At 42.0% G+C, this 16293-nt stretch overlaps 1 protein-coding gene and 1 long non-coding RNA gene across 2 annotated transcripts in view; one reads left to right on the top strand and one right to left on the bottom strand.

Annotated features, from left to right (window-relative positions):
* LOC311340371 overlaps positions 1-561 on the top strand; it is a 2505-nt gene extending 1944 nt beyond the window's left edge. The window contains exons 2-3 of the long non-coding RNA XR_014633257.1: positions 195-299; positions 378-561. This is a non-coding gene — a long non-coding RNA (uncharacterized lncRNA). The remainder of the gene's footprint in view (positions 1-194; positions 300-377) is intronic.
* Positions 183-1538, bottom strand: sfrp2 (secreted frizzled-related protein 2; the record flags this gene model as incomplete). Its single annotated transcript, XM_084465271.1, has 3 exons — positions 183-487; positions 637-717; positions 1037-1538. 3 exons carry the CDS (start codon positions 1536-1538, stop codon positions 183-185), a joined length of 888 nt encoding a protein of 295 aa, XP_084321397.1.
* Between the last annotated feature and the right edge of the window lie 14755 nt (positions 1539-16293).

The following is a 16293-nucleotide window of genomic DNA, read 5'->3' as shown; positions in this document are numbered from 1 at the left end:
TATTATAGGCCTACCCGACACTGCATCCACTCATTGTACAGGCCTCCTGTTCCACCCCATCCCTCCAAAGAGTCATTATTCCAGACACCTGCTGCTGATGTGCAGCATTAAATTATTGAACACACAACGTTTGAACGGACAAAACGGGCCTTTTTTTAGTCTGTTTTAACACGTGAACACTTTTAACACTGCAGCTTGCGGATGCTGCGGGAGATCCGTTTGAACTCCCGCTGGCCCCTCTGCCAGCGCTTCAGGGAGGTGATGACCAGGTGTCCGTCCATCTTCTGGCCCATCACCAGGTAGGCGGCGTTGATGTCGTTCATCTCCTCGCATACGCACTGCAGCCCGTCCTTGAGCCACAACACGGTCTTCCGCAGGTCCCGCTCCGTCACCCCGTTCAGCTTGTAGATGGTCTTGCTCTTCGTCTCAGGCACTATCTTGGTGTCGCCGTTGATGTACGAGATCTCCTTCACCTTGATCTTCAGAGCTGCGGCGTCGCGCGGGAACAGAGGATGGATGGACCCACGTGTTATTGCTAAAACTTATGCATTTATGTAGGCTATTGTTGTGTTGTGTGTATAATTTGAATAAATAAACAATAAAGCATTTTATTAATTGATTCATTATGGGACTTACCAAAATCATTCTTGCATAAGTTGTCGACAATTTCGTTGTCATTCTCCTCCCTTTCCTTGCAGGCCTCACACACTCTGGGCACTGGAACAATAACAACATGCCAGTGCAACAGGTGATGTCAAGGGTTATGTTGCATTTGAAAAATCTTGCCTATATTCTGAGGATTCCTGTTCTATTCTGCGGCCAAAACTGTAAAGGGCTTTATAAGCACATATGCCATGATTAAATATTGACATTAACTATAGTGTAGCGCTTCAAAAACCGGATATTTTGAGACAAATGTTCTCTAGTCGAATGGGAAAAAAAAAAAGAAATGATAATCTAATCTGGGTTTGAAAAAGCCTACGTTGTTCAATCAATGTTCAATTAATCAATTAGATCAACGTCCGACGGAACTTACCCTCTTTAGTAACCGGGACGAAGTTGTCCATGCCCGCAGGGGGGATGCACAGGTCGTTGTCGGCGGGGAACCGAGTGCAGTCCAGCATATCGGGCCATGGAAACCCGAAGGCGTTCATCACCGGTGCGCAGCCGTTCTTAACGCTCTCACATAGCGACCTGCACGGCTGGATCGGCTCGTCCAGGTCATCGAGGCAAACGGGAGCGAAAAGAGAGCAGAGAAACTTTCTGGTGTCTGGGTGGCACTGCTTCTGCACCAGCGGGGTCCAAGAGGAGGCCTGCTGCAGCACCTCGTTCATGGTCTCGTGGCCCAGGAGGTTGGGCAGGCGCATCTCCGTGTATTCAATATCGTGGCACAGATGCAGATTCTCTGGTATGGGCTTGCAGTTGTTCTTCTTTTGATGGAAGAATTCAGGTTGGCCAAAATTGTATAATCCGTGGATAGCCTCCATGCACGAAGGTAACGACACCACCCATAGCAGTGTGAGAATGAAGCGCCTCATGATGTCGATGTAAACTCAACGTATGCGCTTTAGCGTCCACCAGTGCAGAGAGAGAAGGGGGGAGAGACTTGTCTGGGACCGATGCTGCTGTAACTCCAGGTTTTCTTCACTGGATATTTGGGAGGAGTCTCCATTATAGCCCCCCTTCAGACCCCGGGATTCTTCCTATCAGGTGAAACCGAGAAAATGTTGGATTAAGTAGGCCTATACAGGTCAACATTTAGATGGGTTTACCACATGCAATCTTCGATATTGTTAGACTGTTTCATCGCTCAGATTGGGCATATTGTCATGCAATTTAATGTAGACCTAGGTTAGGTAGGTCTTCAGATCTCCAGAGACCTGTTTGCCCATATCGTTGAATTGACAATTCCCAAAGCAACGGAAATCTATCCAAGAACCAAACCATGAATTTACTTTACTTTCAGACAAAAAGCTGTGCGAATTCCCTTTTTCACGCTCTCCAAAGAGGCCCTCAATCATGTCCGTCACGCACTCATTCATCATCATTAGGAAGGGTGAGGTCCTCTGTGTCCCTCGCTCGGTCTAGACCCTGCAGAAACGCTGCAGTGTTAGAAGCAGACTTCCATCCACTATACCCAGGGGTGAAACCGAGCCTCACTCTGCAATACAGTCGTTCATATTTAAAGTCCCTCGAGTTGGTCTGGTCCATCGGCGGTATAGAATATGGTCTTTCTCGCGTTTGACATTGCCCGATCCCCCCCCTTACATATTTACACGTATTTATACTTATACTTTTAATACACAACTTTATGGTAATGTGAATGTTTTATGGTAATTATAAGGTGGCTAATACGTCTGCAGAAAGATGTGTATATCCATTTCTGTGGAAAAAAGTCACCATTTCATAAGACAATTTCTCTCTTAATTGTTTCCATTGTTCCAAAGTTGTTCCACTTTAACTGCTGATCAAAATGTCATGTTGTCCTGATTATGAACATTGTATGTATCGCCGATAGATGGACAAACATTTAACTTAGTTAGTTATTGTATTACATGAGCGGTTTGATAGCAAGTGATTGTGGTTACATTCTTTCCAATTAGTAAATACAGTACAGTAATGTAGATAGAAGAGTGGTGATGGAAAGAAGAGAATTAAGAAGAAGTGATGTTGAAGCATTTTTATGGAGGACGACAGAAATCAAGAACTTATGGAGTCCTGAAGTGATGTTTATTCTAACGCACAAACCTGAGCCTTTTGTCATTTTAATGGATAATCCCTGTGTCAGGTAGGCCATGACCACTATCAATGGCATTTGTGTCCAGAGTGATAAAGCCATTCTTCAGATCTCCCCACAACACTGTTGGGGAGTTTGAGCACCCTATTAACCAGTTTGAGGGTGTAGTAAGTCTACAAGAGGAGCAGCAGGTCAACTGGCCTGGCTTTACCTGCATGTCCCATATACTATACAGCACTGTGAATAAAACACATACTTTAGTTACAGAGCGCTTTTCATGCAAAATGGTGTTACAAAGCTGCATCACATGTAAAACAACACCAGAATAATAACAGTCAAGATCTGAAGCAGAGATACATTACATGCATGTAAAACCCTGATATGGTTAGAAACTTTCAGGTGACAAATCATTTTCATAAAGAATAGGTTTTCTTACTTTTTTCTTAATATTCGTAATCTTTGCTTTCTTAAGGTTTTCTTAATATTATCTTTCTTTGGGCAAGCTGAATATGATAAGGCGGTAAAACGGATTACATGTACTTTTACTAGCTTTGTTATGGGCAGCATGGAACCCCTTAGGGTTGATAGTACAGCTTTAACCACCATCCCAGTGGAAGCTGCACTCCAGTGGAATAGCTGACCTTGTTTCAAAGTATTCCAATCAAAGGCTAACAAAAAATACTATGCACTATAATAATAAATGGTTCAAGTGCAATTGTGGGGACAGTTGCATCTGCCTATCCACCAATGTGTTGTAAATGTTTGTTGCTTATGTGGCAATCATTGGTGTTGTTATTAATTTTTACAATTTCATGCTGCAAAACAAATTGCCCCTTGGTGATCATATCGATTCTACTCTATCAGAACTAAAGTTTCTAGACATCGGTGGTCTTACATCATGGATACCTAAACCTCGACCCATACCCTGAGGCCTGTTTACAATGCTACTGCACAGACAGTGAAGAGTGACGGGGGTCTGGTGGTGGGAAAGAGAGGTAAACCGATCCAAGGCCTGCTGCACCTAAAGGAACCCCAGCAGGTTCTCATTAGAACCCTGTGTGAAAACGAGCCACAGCTTGGTTCCGGTCCTATACCCGCCCATCTGTAGCCCGCTAACCCCCTTGCCTTTCATCCCTTCCTCCTCTATTCCCCTTCAACCCTTTCTCCTTTTCCTTTCTCTGTTGAGGACGGAGGGGTAGTGCTGCTGTCTAAACCTACTACTAAGTGTTCACTCAAGTTCACAAGAACCTGATCACCAAATGAGAGAGGAATTGTCGATGTAATTGGAATGGAGTTTGTTCTGAGATGTAAGGAGAAGCAGTGGATCTCTATGGATGAAAAAACTCCAATGCGGTGATCGGTTCTTGAATCATAGAAATTATCTTTTTCTTTTTTTCTATACCTGGTAATTCAGAGAACATTCAAATGCTTGACTTAAATATAAAATGGTATTTGAATAAGTATGGAATGGAATGCAAAGCCAAGTGCGGGATTTAAACATCTTAAATTTAGATGCTTAAACAAAGGCAGCTTAAAATTAGCTGCTCAAAAAAAGAGAAAAAATACATCTTAGATTCCAGCAGCTTATGTTTCTTTATCTTACATTTCAGTTGATCAAAAGTCAAGTGTTTTTGTAATTTAAGCAGCTTAAAGTTAGGCTGCTTAAAGTAAAGCTGCTTATGTTTTTTACTTCAAGTTATGGTTTTGTTAAGAATTTCACTTTATATATTTTGACGAGATAGCGTGTCATTATTAAAGTCATTATTAAGTAATCACTTTAACATTATTAAAGTGATTACTTTTAGAGTAAGGGTTTATTATTTAAAGATTTCATTGGGAATCAAATAGGTCTACCTTCTGCTGTCAAACACACTTGTTACTACACTATAGACAAGAGTCTCTCCCCATGTAATGCCTAATTAATACCTATAAAGATTAAAGAATACAACATTCTGACATTAAAATACAATTTGAACCTAGAACGTTATCGATATGGCTATGAGAGCTTACAAATAAGCCATCTGATCTTGTCTTTTCTGTTGTGTAAATCACCTTTTCAGTGACCAACATGATTATCTGTTGGGGCTTTACAATATCTTGAGTTAAAATTATTTTTGGGGAATATATAAGGATGTGATTTTATTGATATCATTATTGAAATCACAATCGATCAGCATTGACTACAGATATTTCCATGGTATTTTAAGCTACGAGCCAGTTGAAATGTTACACATTGTGACTTTAAGCTCCCGTTTTAGCTGTTTCATTCCCCAAATATGTTAGATCTTATGACTTTGTTCAGCCATAATATGTTTTTGATCACTTGCTATGCATGTTTTCATTCATAAAAAAAAAATCTCTGCATGTGACAATATTTTTAGGCCTTTTAGGTCAGGTTAGAATATGCATTCTTAAATCAATATAGATGGCATATAAAAGGATATCTATTGCTGGGGAAATCATTAGAGGTGATGGGATCCTTTAGTTTGATTAGCACCTTATTCCACGAGGCTCCAAACATGTTACTATTGTCTGGGAAGTTATACACTCCCACTTGGGCATGGTGACATAATCACAGAATGGTTTTAGTTTAGATAACGAAAGGGGATTCAATGTTTTTAATAGAAACAAAAAAAGAGACAAAATAGACATAGAAAAGGCAGTTTAAATATAGCTTTTGGAAAAGATCATAAGAGAGGATCTGGGAATAGAGAGTAAGGATCAGTCAAGGCCCCATTTGTCATGCAGTACCCAGAGACCTCCGACAGAGAACCCACTGGAGAACGCAGAGGTACGCCTTCACATGGGCGCACATTTGCTAACGAGCTTGTTATGCTCAATCATGTTGGGAAAGAACTCATTCATCCCATCTTAAGGGGAATTATTCTCATTAGAGTCATATAGATTATCCTTGCTTGATATCATTTATGAAATGTTCCTATCGTCAGGGTCTAATTGACCCAGTATGGGGGCTTTGGCCAGCTTAGGCTTCAGAGAAATCCGAGCTGCATAAATAGAACCAATGGTAAAAGGACCACGAAGAACAACTTAAGAGTGTAAAAGGGAACACACAAAGGTCTCTATATCCTGTTTACGACAGAGATTGTGAGGCCCTTGAGAGGATAGTGGGACAGTTGAGTTCTAGCGTGCATGACAGATGTGCCAGTGCCAACCCCATTAGAGTTGGACAAAAGTTTTGTTAACATTGACTTGACAGCAGACCTATACTTTTCCAGTTATAATTAATAAATTGAATAGAAGCATTGAATCCACGCTATGTGGCTCTGAGTGGCAACTGTTTGCCTTTTTCTGTTTAGGATTATGAGTCTAAAAACCCATTTTGGCACTCGCACACTTGATAAAAGATGCATCCATCACCACGGAGACGGCCGCAGAGGAAGACGAGTCCCACTGACATCCTCCAGAAACAACGGGGCCAAGGTTTACACTAGCAGGAAGCCATTGACCAAACAGCCAACCAATGGGGTGCCTACAAATGCCCCCTTTGCACTTTGACCTTTGACTGATACTAGAGCTGCTGGAAAACTCACACTGTGAGAGAGGTACATTTGTTGTCTAGTTTTTTACGGTTTCAGACCAAAGAGCAGTTCTTACCAGTGTGGCTTAGTGTGGTGTCTGTCCACTGACCTAGCCCCCCCCCCTATGGACCAGGGCAGCCAGGAGCCCAGCATGTGTTGTCCACATTCCACGTGTAGGGCGGACGTTGCTGCTCAGAGTTGATGCAATGTGAAGGAGCCCTAAACTAATGTAGCGTCAAACTAGCTGGTTTTACCAATGAACCAAGGATCCTGGTAATTAGCTTGTTGTTATGTGTTCTTCATGGGAAATGCTGAATTGTCTTTCTACTGGCTGTTTGAAGACACAGTGGATCTCCCACTGATGTTCATATTTCATTCTAGGCTGGCCTGTATGAGACTGGTTTGGGAACTGAGGTGGCACCCATCATGGTGTATTGTTTGAGTATGTTAAGTCTAAGCTATCTTTGATTAAATGCTGTGAGGTATTTCTTCCCTGTTTCTCTACTGTATGTTGTTGTTACATATATAAATGTGTTTTTCCTTGACTTGCTTTTTTCCCCCTTGCTTTTTAACAAATATACTTTTCGTTCTTGAAAGCCTGAAGACACTAGAAACAAACAATAGCAAACAACTCCAGCAATATTCTTTGAATAGGAAACAACAATGTACTAAAAAGGCAATTCCAGGTTTTAACATTTGGGATAATTCATTTGGTTCGTTAAAAGTCTTCCGTGACACAACGTAATTGCTACTTTGCCTGAAGACATGGATCATTTGCCTTTTGATATTTTTTTGTTCTCAAAACAGACCTTCACAGACCTTCATGAGGGGAATTTAGAAAAAGATAAAACAGCCCTCTTAATTTTAGCCATGGCGGCTGTGGGCTGGAGAATGACCCCCAGTGACCTCTAGAATACCAGACAACGGTGAAGTTTAAATAAAGATTTGGCATTCATTCACAGTTGTGACCCCGCAATAAGAGGTTGTTCTCAAGGATTGTTTTAGAGGGACAGTTGGCTTGAAGAAGGAATGCTACACACTATTTTTGCTTTCACCTCTGTGCACCCTGAACCTTATTGATGTTTAAAATGCGTGAACTTTATTTACAGTATTATTTTACATACTGATCAAAATAAATGTAGAAAAAAAAAATAGTTATACTGACATGTTTGATGAATGAAGAAATGTTTCTCTCAAGAAGTTCCCCTGATAATGTGATAATCACAGACACACACACACACACACACACACACACACACACACACACACACACACCACCATCCCCGCCAATCCTGATACCTATGTCGGGCGTCATTTACACCATATAAATAAACCTGACTTGACCACCTACATTATCACCAGACACTAATCAAGTCAACTCCTCCTCGGTCCAGCAGATAACAGCACATGTATGGGATTTCTTTTTGAGATTGGGGAAATACCTTACAGTACAGTTGTCATGAGGTAACCCCATCTCAAAACATAGCCCCACCCCCAACACATATGCACACGTATGCACATACAGGAACGCCCGCGCACACACACACAAACACACACACACACAAGCGCACACACACACACACAGTCTCATGTGTACACGCGTGTGTGCTGGTAGACGGAACAAGCCCAGGGCAGAGAACAATAAACCTGTTGGGTCCTGCTGAGAGGTCTCCACATACTTCTTTATCCTGCACTCAATTAGGAGACCCCTCACACAAACACACACACACACACACAGGCGGCCACACACACACACACACACACACACACACACACACACACACACACGCACACACACACACACACACACACACACAGGTGGACACACACAAACACAGGCGGCCACACACACACACACACACACACACACACACACACACTAGCACGCACACACACACACACACACACACACACACACACACACACACACACACACACACACACACCATACACACATGCACACGCAGTAACAAGCCTCATATATATTAAATGATTACTTTGAATTTGAATTGAAGCTTATTTTAAGAAAGGTGTTAGAAACCCAGCTTCAAAATTCACATCATACTTTTTGGCATCAGTTCAGAGTCAGAAGTCTTGTCTTCCAAACCAAACACACGACCCGCCAAAGGGCAAGGCTGTGAAGGCAGGATTTATCTCTATTTGCACGATTATTTACTTGACTTGAAGAAAACATTAACACGTGTAATTAGGGATATTATACTTCCAAATATCTCCAAACTTGGCTTCTATGTTTTTCATTTTCATCTTATCAAGAATAAACAAAAAAAAAAACTTTATTATCAAAGGTAGCGGAAAATTTATATAATTAAGAAAATGTAAAACATTTGAGCGTATAGATGCATTAAAAAAAGAAGAGGAACAAGACCTGCTAATCTGCTAATCAGCTACAGCTGCTAATTTAATTTATTTCAATTCCAACACAGAGGGGGCCTCTGATGCCATTACCACAAATTTGGCCAAAGACATTTCATTGGTCAGTGGATGAACCTTTGCTCTTTAATGTCTGGGCTTGCTCAGAGTATGTGACAGGGAGAAGGTTGTGGTTGGAGAACTTCATTTGTGGTTCCATGAGGATCATCAGCATTCTGTGGAAAACAAGCAGATAATGCCTCGGTCTATGTGGTTGGATTTTGAGGTTGGTTGTATTGCCGTCTTTGTTTATTTAAAGTTTTCTGGTTGATAAAATGACCGACCATTATATTTCTTCTTTCTCTCTTGTTTCTTTCCAGAACACTTGTGAATGTGTTGTGTCTCAACAACCAAATCCCTTCCTCTTTCAGAATAACCTGCTGGATCCCAACCAGTCAGGAGTCAATGGTGGTCCAGTTCTCAACCTGCTCATCTTGGCACCGTGAACCATCACATCCACTTGTCCCGGCATCGCTGGTCTCGGTATCACAGGTGGTTGGAGTCCCACCTCTCTTGTGGATCCTACCGGGGGCCGTGGAGAGTCAAGGTGTCCAAGTCAGGGCAAAACTGGTGTGCCACAGGGGTCAATTCTTGGCATTCTCACTGTACCTCTCGGCACTGGGATTGTTCCTTGAGGCGTATGTGCTCAACTCTATCAGCTGTTTCCACTGACCTGTCGAAGACAAATCTTCTTATAATCCATCTTAACCTGTAATCCATTACTCCCTTCCAGCTTTGCCATCACTTTCGCTAACCATGTCGCAACAATCGTGTAGATCAGGAGGTACATGTGAGTGCAAAACTCCTCACCCAGGTTCCAGTCATCTCAGGGCTCATTGCATCGTTGTACTGGCTGGGCTAGGGCATTGCACCAGCAGAATCTCTGCTCAGGGTTCAGAACACTTCTGCAGCGGGCCTGGTGTTCAGCCAACCAAAGTGTGTCACAGAGTGCTACAGCTACCATATCTGATTCCCCCACTTGCCTATTTGTTTAGTTGTTGTAGTGCTTGTATATATCATTATTTTTAGGACATTTGTAAGTAGCAATGATCCATGAGCAATTGAGTAATTACAAAAACAAATATTAACCATTTCTTCTGATTCCTACAGTGATTCTTTGAATCTTGTTGTTTTTAGACACCTGGCCATGCGTAACTCGTACTTGCACTCGCTCCAATATTGGTTGTATGCATTGATTGCCCTCAGTCTAACGGGGAAAAGTGGCTCTGGATGAAAGCATTTACTAAATGACTGAAAGTAAATGTAATGTAAAGCTCAACACAACCCAAATAGAAAACAAATGATGGATTGAAATAGCATAGGTTGAGATGAGGTTGAGGAAAGCGAAAGAAAGAGCGAGAAATTTGAAAAATGTAATTGTTTTTGTGTGCTTGTGTCTCAGTGTCTGTGTGTATCAATATAATTGCATCAATATATGTGTGTGTGTGTGTGTGTGTGTGTGTGTGTGTCCGTCTTAGGGGGATGTGTGTGTATGCGTGTGTGTGAGTCATGTTGTGGATGGATGCGGTGTACGTTGAGAAGGCCACCATTTGAACTTGGGGGGATGATGCATAAATCCCCATCACCTGGGACAAGGCCTTGACTCTGTAACCACACATAACACCCCCCACTCCCCACGTCCCTCCTGCTGTGCGGACCAAACCCCACGGGGGGTTACCTAGGCATCCCAGCCAGACCCATCCATCATCCTCAGCATGGAGGGGGGGCGGGGGGGGGGGGGGAAACCCACCACCTGCCCTGGTGATCTCACCTTGTGGTTTTGACTAGCCGCCACCACCACCACCACCTCCACCACCTCCACCACCACCTCCACCACCACCACCACCACCTCTACAGCTCAGCTCCGTCACCCCTCTTCTCTTACGACAGAGGTCAAGAGGTCAGTGAAGAGGTGGTGGGGGGGGGGGGGGGGGGGGCGTCAGACAGGTCTTCAGCTCCAGACTCAGACTCCGTGGCTAGCATCACACTCCCCGGTGGTTTGAAGGTGTAACCCCCCCCTGAGCCCCCTTGTGTTACTCGCAGGCCAGGGGTTACGGCAGTAGCGGGGGGCTAGTGGTGTTAGCGAGTGGCTAGTGGTGTTAGCGAGTGGCTAGTGGTGTTAGTGTCGGCGCCGGCCCACACACGCTGCAGTCAGACTGTAAACAAGGCTCGTAACACCACCGCAGAGACGCAGAGAGCGATTACGTAAAAGGTACACTTTCAGAGTCACGCACCTCACTTTAACGGAAAAAGAAGGCTGAAAAGTAATAATACAGAAATTGGGTCATCTAATTACATATTATATAAAAGTATAACAATTCTGTCAATGTTTATATGTATTTGCCCTGTGTTTCAATTACAAACTATCCCAGCACAGACAAACAACAATTCAGTACAACTACAAAAGCAGCAGCAAAGTCATATTTCAAATCAATAAAACAAAGTGTTTTGTGCATTTCTTTGGTTGGGCTATACTGCACAACAAGTTTTTCTGGAGATGTAGCCAGCCAATCACTGGTCCATCTGTTTTGTATATTATGGCCAAAAACATCACCAGGCTGATTGGACCCAAATGTGATGCTTGGGGCCCCGTCATACTGCCAAAGCCCCGTTTGACCCTCCTGCGCCTGCCCTCTTCCCAACAAACCATCCCCCTCCACCCAACTGACAGCCTGGATGGATGCACGGGTCTGGACCTTATCTTTGTATCGAAACAACCTGTACATACATATACATAACCAGCATATACATAGCAGTATTCAGCTGTATTTACAGAAGGAACCAGTGTAACAAGAACCACTGAACACCTTTACAGCAAGAACCAGAATATACCGTACAACGAGAACAAGTATATACAGGAAGAACCAATGTATACAACAAGAACCAGTATTTATTTATACAAGAAATGTATAGAAATACAATGTTTCATACCGAAATAAAGTGTACACTGTATAAACCATGTCATGCCTTTATTTAGCTTGGCAAGAGTATGTGCAAAAAGGTTTTGCCTAATTTAAACTAAATTAAGTAAGCACAACTCTGGGGTTGACAATGTAAGCAACAACAACAAAAGCACCAGCTATGTTTCTCAAACCAAACTATTCTTTTCCTACAAATATATAACCATACTGCCGGGAAAAAAACACTATCATTCTTCAATAACTCCCTCCCTCTCTTTAGGAAATGGAAATAATAAACCACAAAATAGCCCTCTTTCATGCTAAATGCTACCATGGCTGCTGCTCCTTTAAACCCATGCGTTGATAGCCATCAGAAACAGGCCCTGCTGTGCTCTCTGGCATACGTTGTCCAACCCATTTATCAAACATCTGAAATGTATAAAAAAGATGTTCCACATGGTTTTGATAAGCGCAGACATAACGCTAGGTTTTTTTTTCTTTTCAAACGTTGATCAAATTATGTGGGTTTCGTTTTTTCTTCCTTCGGGAACGATAATATGAAAGTGATTGAAAAAAAGGGTTAGATGATGAAACATGATGAAAAGTAGCTCAATGTGAAATATATTTCAAATGTATACCATTCTTCCAGACTGTTTAAACTAAACAGCATTTGTGCTCAACTGCTCAAATGCATCCATTTCAGACTTGCCTTCACTTCATTTCTTCTTCATTTCATTTAACACAGCTAGATTTCTACTGCACAGCCTTCTCTGAAAAAAAACAACTGAAGTGAATTAAGTGAAAAGTAGAGAAGACAAACATTCTCCAGATTGGTTTCACTTAATAAATCCAGCAAAGTGTTATGCCATTAGTGCAACAGTGTTTCTTTTCAGGGGAAAAAAAAGAGTTGAATGTTTACTGGCTGTCAGGGGTGAAATAAATGGTCTTGTGGTGATTTATGGCAGCACAGACGTCCATTTCTCAAAAGTCGAATACGTTGATAGACGCTGAACAGAATTGGTCTGCTCTCCTTTGCTATTTAACACTCTGAGTTAATTTTGTGAAGTACCAAAGCTTTATATTCCCATATAAATATGACACCATATAGGGTGTCATTTATCAAACAGTGTAAGGTGATTAATGTAGCCTAATGTAAGTTATTATTTCAACACCCAAAGCTATTTAGTTTAGTTTGGTAACATGAGCAGGTCTACATGCTCTGTCAGAGGTGAGATAGATACATATCATAGATTATTAACTTGAGACAGGTTTTTTTTTAGGTTTAACGGCGCCAACCAATCAGCGATGTCTGTTTTTTTTTTGTATGGGGCAAGTGGGATTCTTGATGTGAGTGTTAGAGCTCCCAACACTTTTTAACATATGGAGGGTCAATCACAGAACGTTAACAATCCACTGTTGTATACCGCTGACACCATAATAAACCCCAGGCTAGCTAATGCAACTACATTAAATTTGTTTAAACATTCCACAATGCATAAATTGACATCTATGCTGAACACAAAATGTGCATTTAAGGGACAATGTTATGCAACTAGCAGCAAACAATGAGAACAAACAAAAACGTCTGCATGCCATCTTAATACTTCCTTTATACAGAAACATTTGCCTTTTGGATTTGGTCCAACTGGAAAATGCATAGAAAACTCTTGAAAGCCATCTGCTTGCTTTTAAAGTCTTTGGTTTAGCATTTCCTAATGTATCACATGACTAGTTTGTTAAATGAAATGTATCAACTTAAATGTATAATTGTTGGGTATACGTATAGAATCCACTTGTAAAACATATAATATTTAGGTAAAAAATTATACTTGGATAGAAACAAGGTCGTTTTAAAGACTGTAGCAATCCGCTCCCAGATGAATCCCAACTCACATGCAGGACTCAGTTCTCTCCTCCTAGGCCTTCACAACCACAGGCCCATTAACCACAATGAACAACTCCTTCGGGTGCCAAGAAAAGCCCCCCAAAAGATGGGTATGAAATGGGGGCCAAGATGATAGTGCATCTGGGTTGAATTTAGAGTTTTCAGGCCGTCCTGTTGAAATAAATATGAGGCGAACGCAATGCCCTGATGCACAGTCAGGGACCAGGGCTTCTCTGAGCTCCCAAAGCAACCATACATTTGGAAGACATTGTTTTTTTTTAAAATCTCATCCTTGAGTAAAACTGACAGGTTGCGGGCTCAGAAAGATTAGTATTATTGATTCCGGTAAGAGACGGCAGTACGCATGTTAATCAGTGTTTCATTGCTTTGCTTTGGCTGTGCCCATGATTTCCCCTCTCATTCCAATAGCATTCCTTATCTAAACTTGCATCTGCAGCGGGGGACGTCTTTATATGATGTTCTGTCATCAGTCATATAAATACTGGAAAACATTTCATTTCTTTTTTTTTTTACAATTCCATAGAATTGAATCTGTGCGGAATGCAATCCAAAAAATAAATCAATTGGTTATTTGCTGTCCGTACCCAGCCACAGTCCTCCCCACTGTGAAGCCCATGAGTGTGGAGCTATACGTTACAAGACACGGGTGTGACCGCATCATCGCTCGCCGCTGTCAGCAAGATGTCCGCCCTGTCACCGTGCTCTGCAGTTCAACAGATGGAGGCAGTTCCTTCAGATCTCAGGGACCTGGTCAATAAATAAATGCATCTCTGTGTGACAGCGTGCGGTTCATGTGCAGGCCGTGGGCCGCGGCTCTGAGCTGTCCATCATCTCTCGTACATCTGTTAAGAGACTCAGCTGTACGACGGCGGGCCTATGACTCTTAATAGCAGTAGGCTCCCAGGAGACATGACTCTCTGCACAAGCATGCGTCCAGGTGGTTGCCATGACGAATCACCATTACTAATTAACTCACTTACCAAGACAGATGGACCGAAGAGTCGGTTGCACGACAAAACTGTCTAACTCCTTAACCATCCATCCAACAGATGAGCTAACCGTCTACCTGACTGAACGACCAACTGACCGACTAACTTCATTTACCGGGGCCCCGATCGGGCTTGAGTTCAGATTATTAAAAAAACAGCCCTCACGGTACTGCCTTTGATCTCAAATCTGGTTTGACTCATGTAACCGTTTGAATATGGAGTAACATGAGCATACGAGGCCTACTGCGGGGCCTGCTAAAGACAGCCGTGTGTTATGTGATAGATGAAGTAGTGTCTTCAGATGTGTAGCTGTTGCTCTCGGTTCAAATGGCCCATCAATCACTGCCCGTACGCTCTGATGTCAGATGCAGCCCAACCATCACCCAACCAGAACGGCTCTGGCTTCAGAGTGGGGCAGTTAACATTCAACTTCAGTAGAAGGGCTACGCCATGCCTACGTCAACATCGCCCAAGCACCAACTAATAAACCCTTAAGAAAGACCCCTGTTTAAACAAAAAAAAAAAAACTGTTATTGAGTGTGATTGAGTTGGATGTGCATTTAATGTCGATTTATAGAAAATGGTTTTAAGATTCATTTAAAAGGCCAGTCCAGTCGGTTTGGATTCAAAAGCTTTTTTAGTTTTCCATTTTATTGAGTGCTGTTGGGCTGATGAAGATTACAGTGATCTTTATATGGAACGTATTATACATCGATTCCAACTGTTGGGTGAGCATGGGCTTGAACTCTGTGTTTTAGGAAACATAGTGTGGGCATGTGGGATTATGGGTTGGGGAAAGAATGCACAATGGAACAAAGAATCCCTCTTATCAAGATTGTTAAAGGGTGGAACTTTTAGTTCCTTAACAACCGTGGAATTCAATTGGAAGCACATTGGTAATGTCCTAATAGAGCATCTATCAAGTGGAAATCAATTGAATTAAGAATGCCTGGCCCCTTTTCCCCATATCCAATTGTGGATGTTTGAGCCACTACCAACAATACTAAAAGCCAAGATCCTTTATTCCAAGATTTAGGATATATTTACATTTTAGTTTACAACAAAAATGGAATCTGTGAAAAAGTGTATTTCACAGGTATTCACACAACAATACATGTTTAACTCATTTATGAACACATTTTAATATCAAACCTGAGATTTACAATTCCCTAGAAAACCTTTATTTCAGACCAGATCAATCAGTGCACATGCTTTATATAACAAGATAACCTTTTTTTAAATGCCAATGGTCTAGAACTCTAGATCAGTCTGTTTTCATTAAAAGGAACTGTTCCAAAATCCCCAAACCAGAAAATCCCAACACTCATCAGAAACATCGTTAGGGTACAAAACCCAGACGCTCTGCAAACGGAAATTGTGGCACTTATGTATAAACCAAAAAACATGGCCGTATCCCTTTAAATGTCCCTGGAAATTGTCACTGAGTTCACAAATCGATCTTGATAGAAAAGGGTCAAGGGCATAATGACTTGCCTGTCTAGCTGCAGGCTGGGTGCTCGTCCTCACAACATTGCAACCTAAACATATGTGTTGAAAGTGAGTGATGAAGTAGTTGTATGATGCACCGTGCTAGTAGTCACTCATAATACGCTATGGGAGGGAGCCGAAGGTAACAAGGTCTTAATCCATACTGCAGGCAGATTTCTAAAACAGGATTTGCCACTCACACAAACTGCTTTTCTGGCCCGATTAAGACGAAAAACCGACTCAGGAACATTTTTCCTTTTTGAAAGCATAAAGAAGTGTTTCATTTTCTGCAGATACCAACATG

Source organism: Micromesistius poutassou, assembly GCF_964030765.1.
Source record: "Micromesistius poutassou genome assembly, chromosome: 3".
NCBI lineage: Eukaryota > Metazoa > Chordata > Actinopteri > Gadiformes > Gadidae > Micromesistius > Micromesistius poutassou.
Note: the sequence above shows the minus strand (reverse complement) of the source record. Positions and strands in the feature narration are given on the sequence as shown.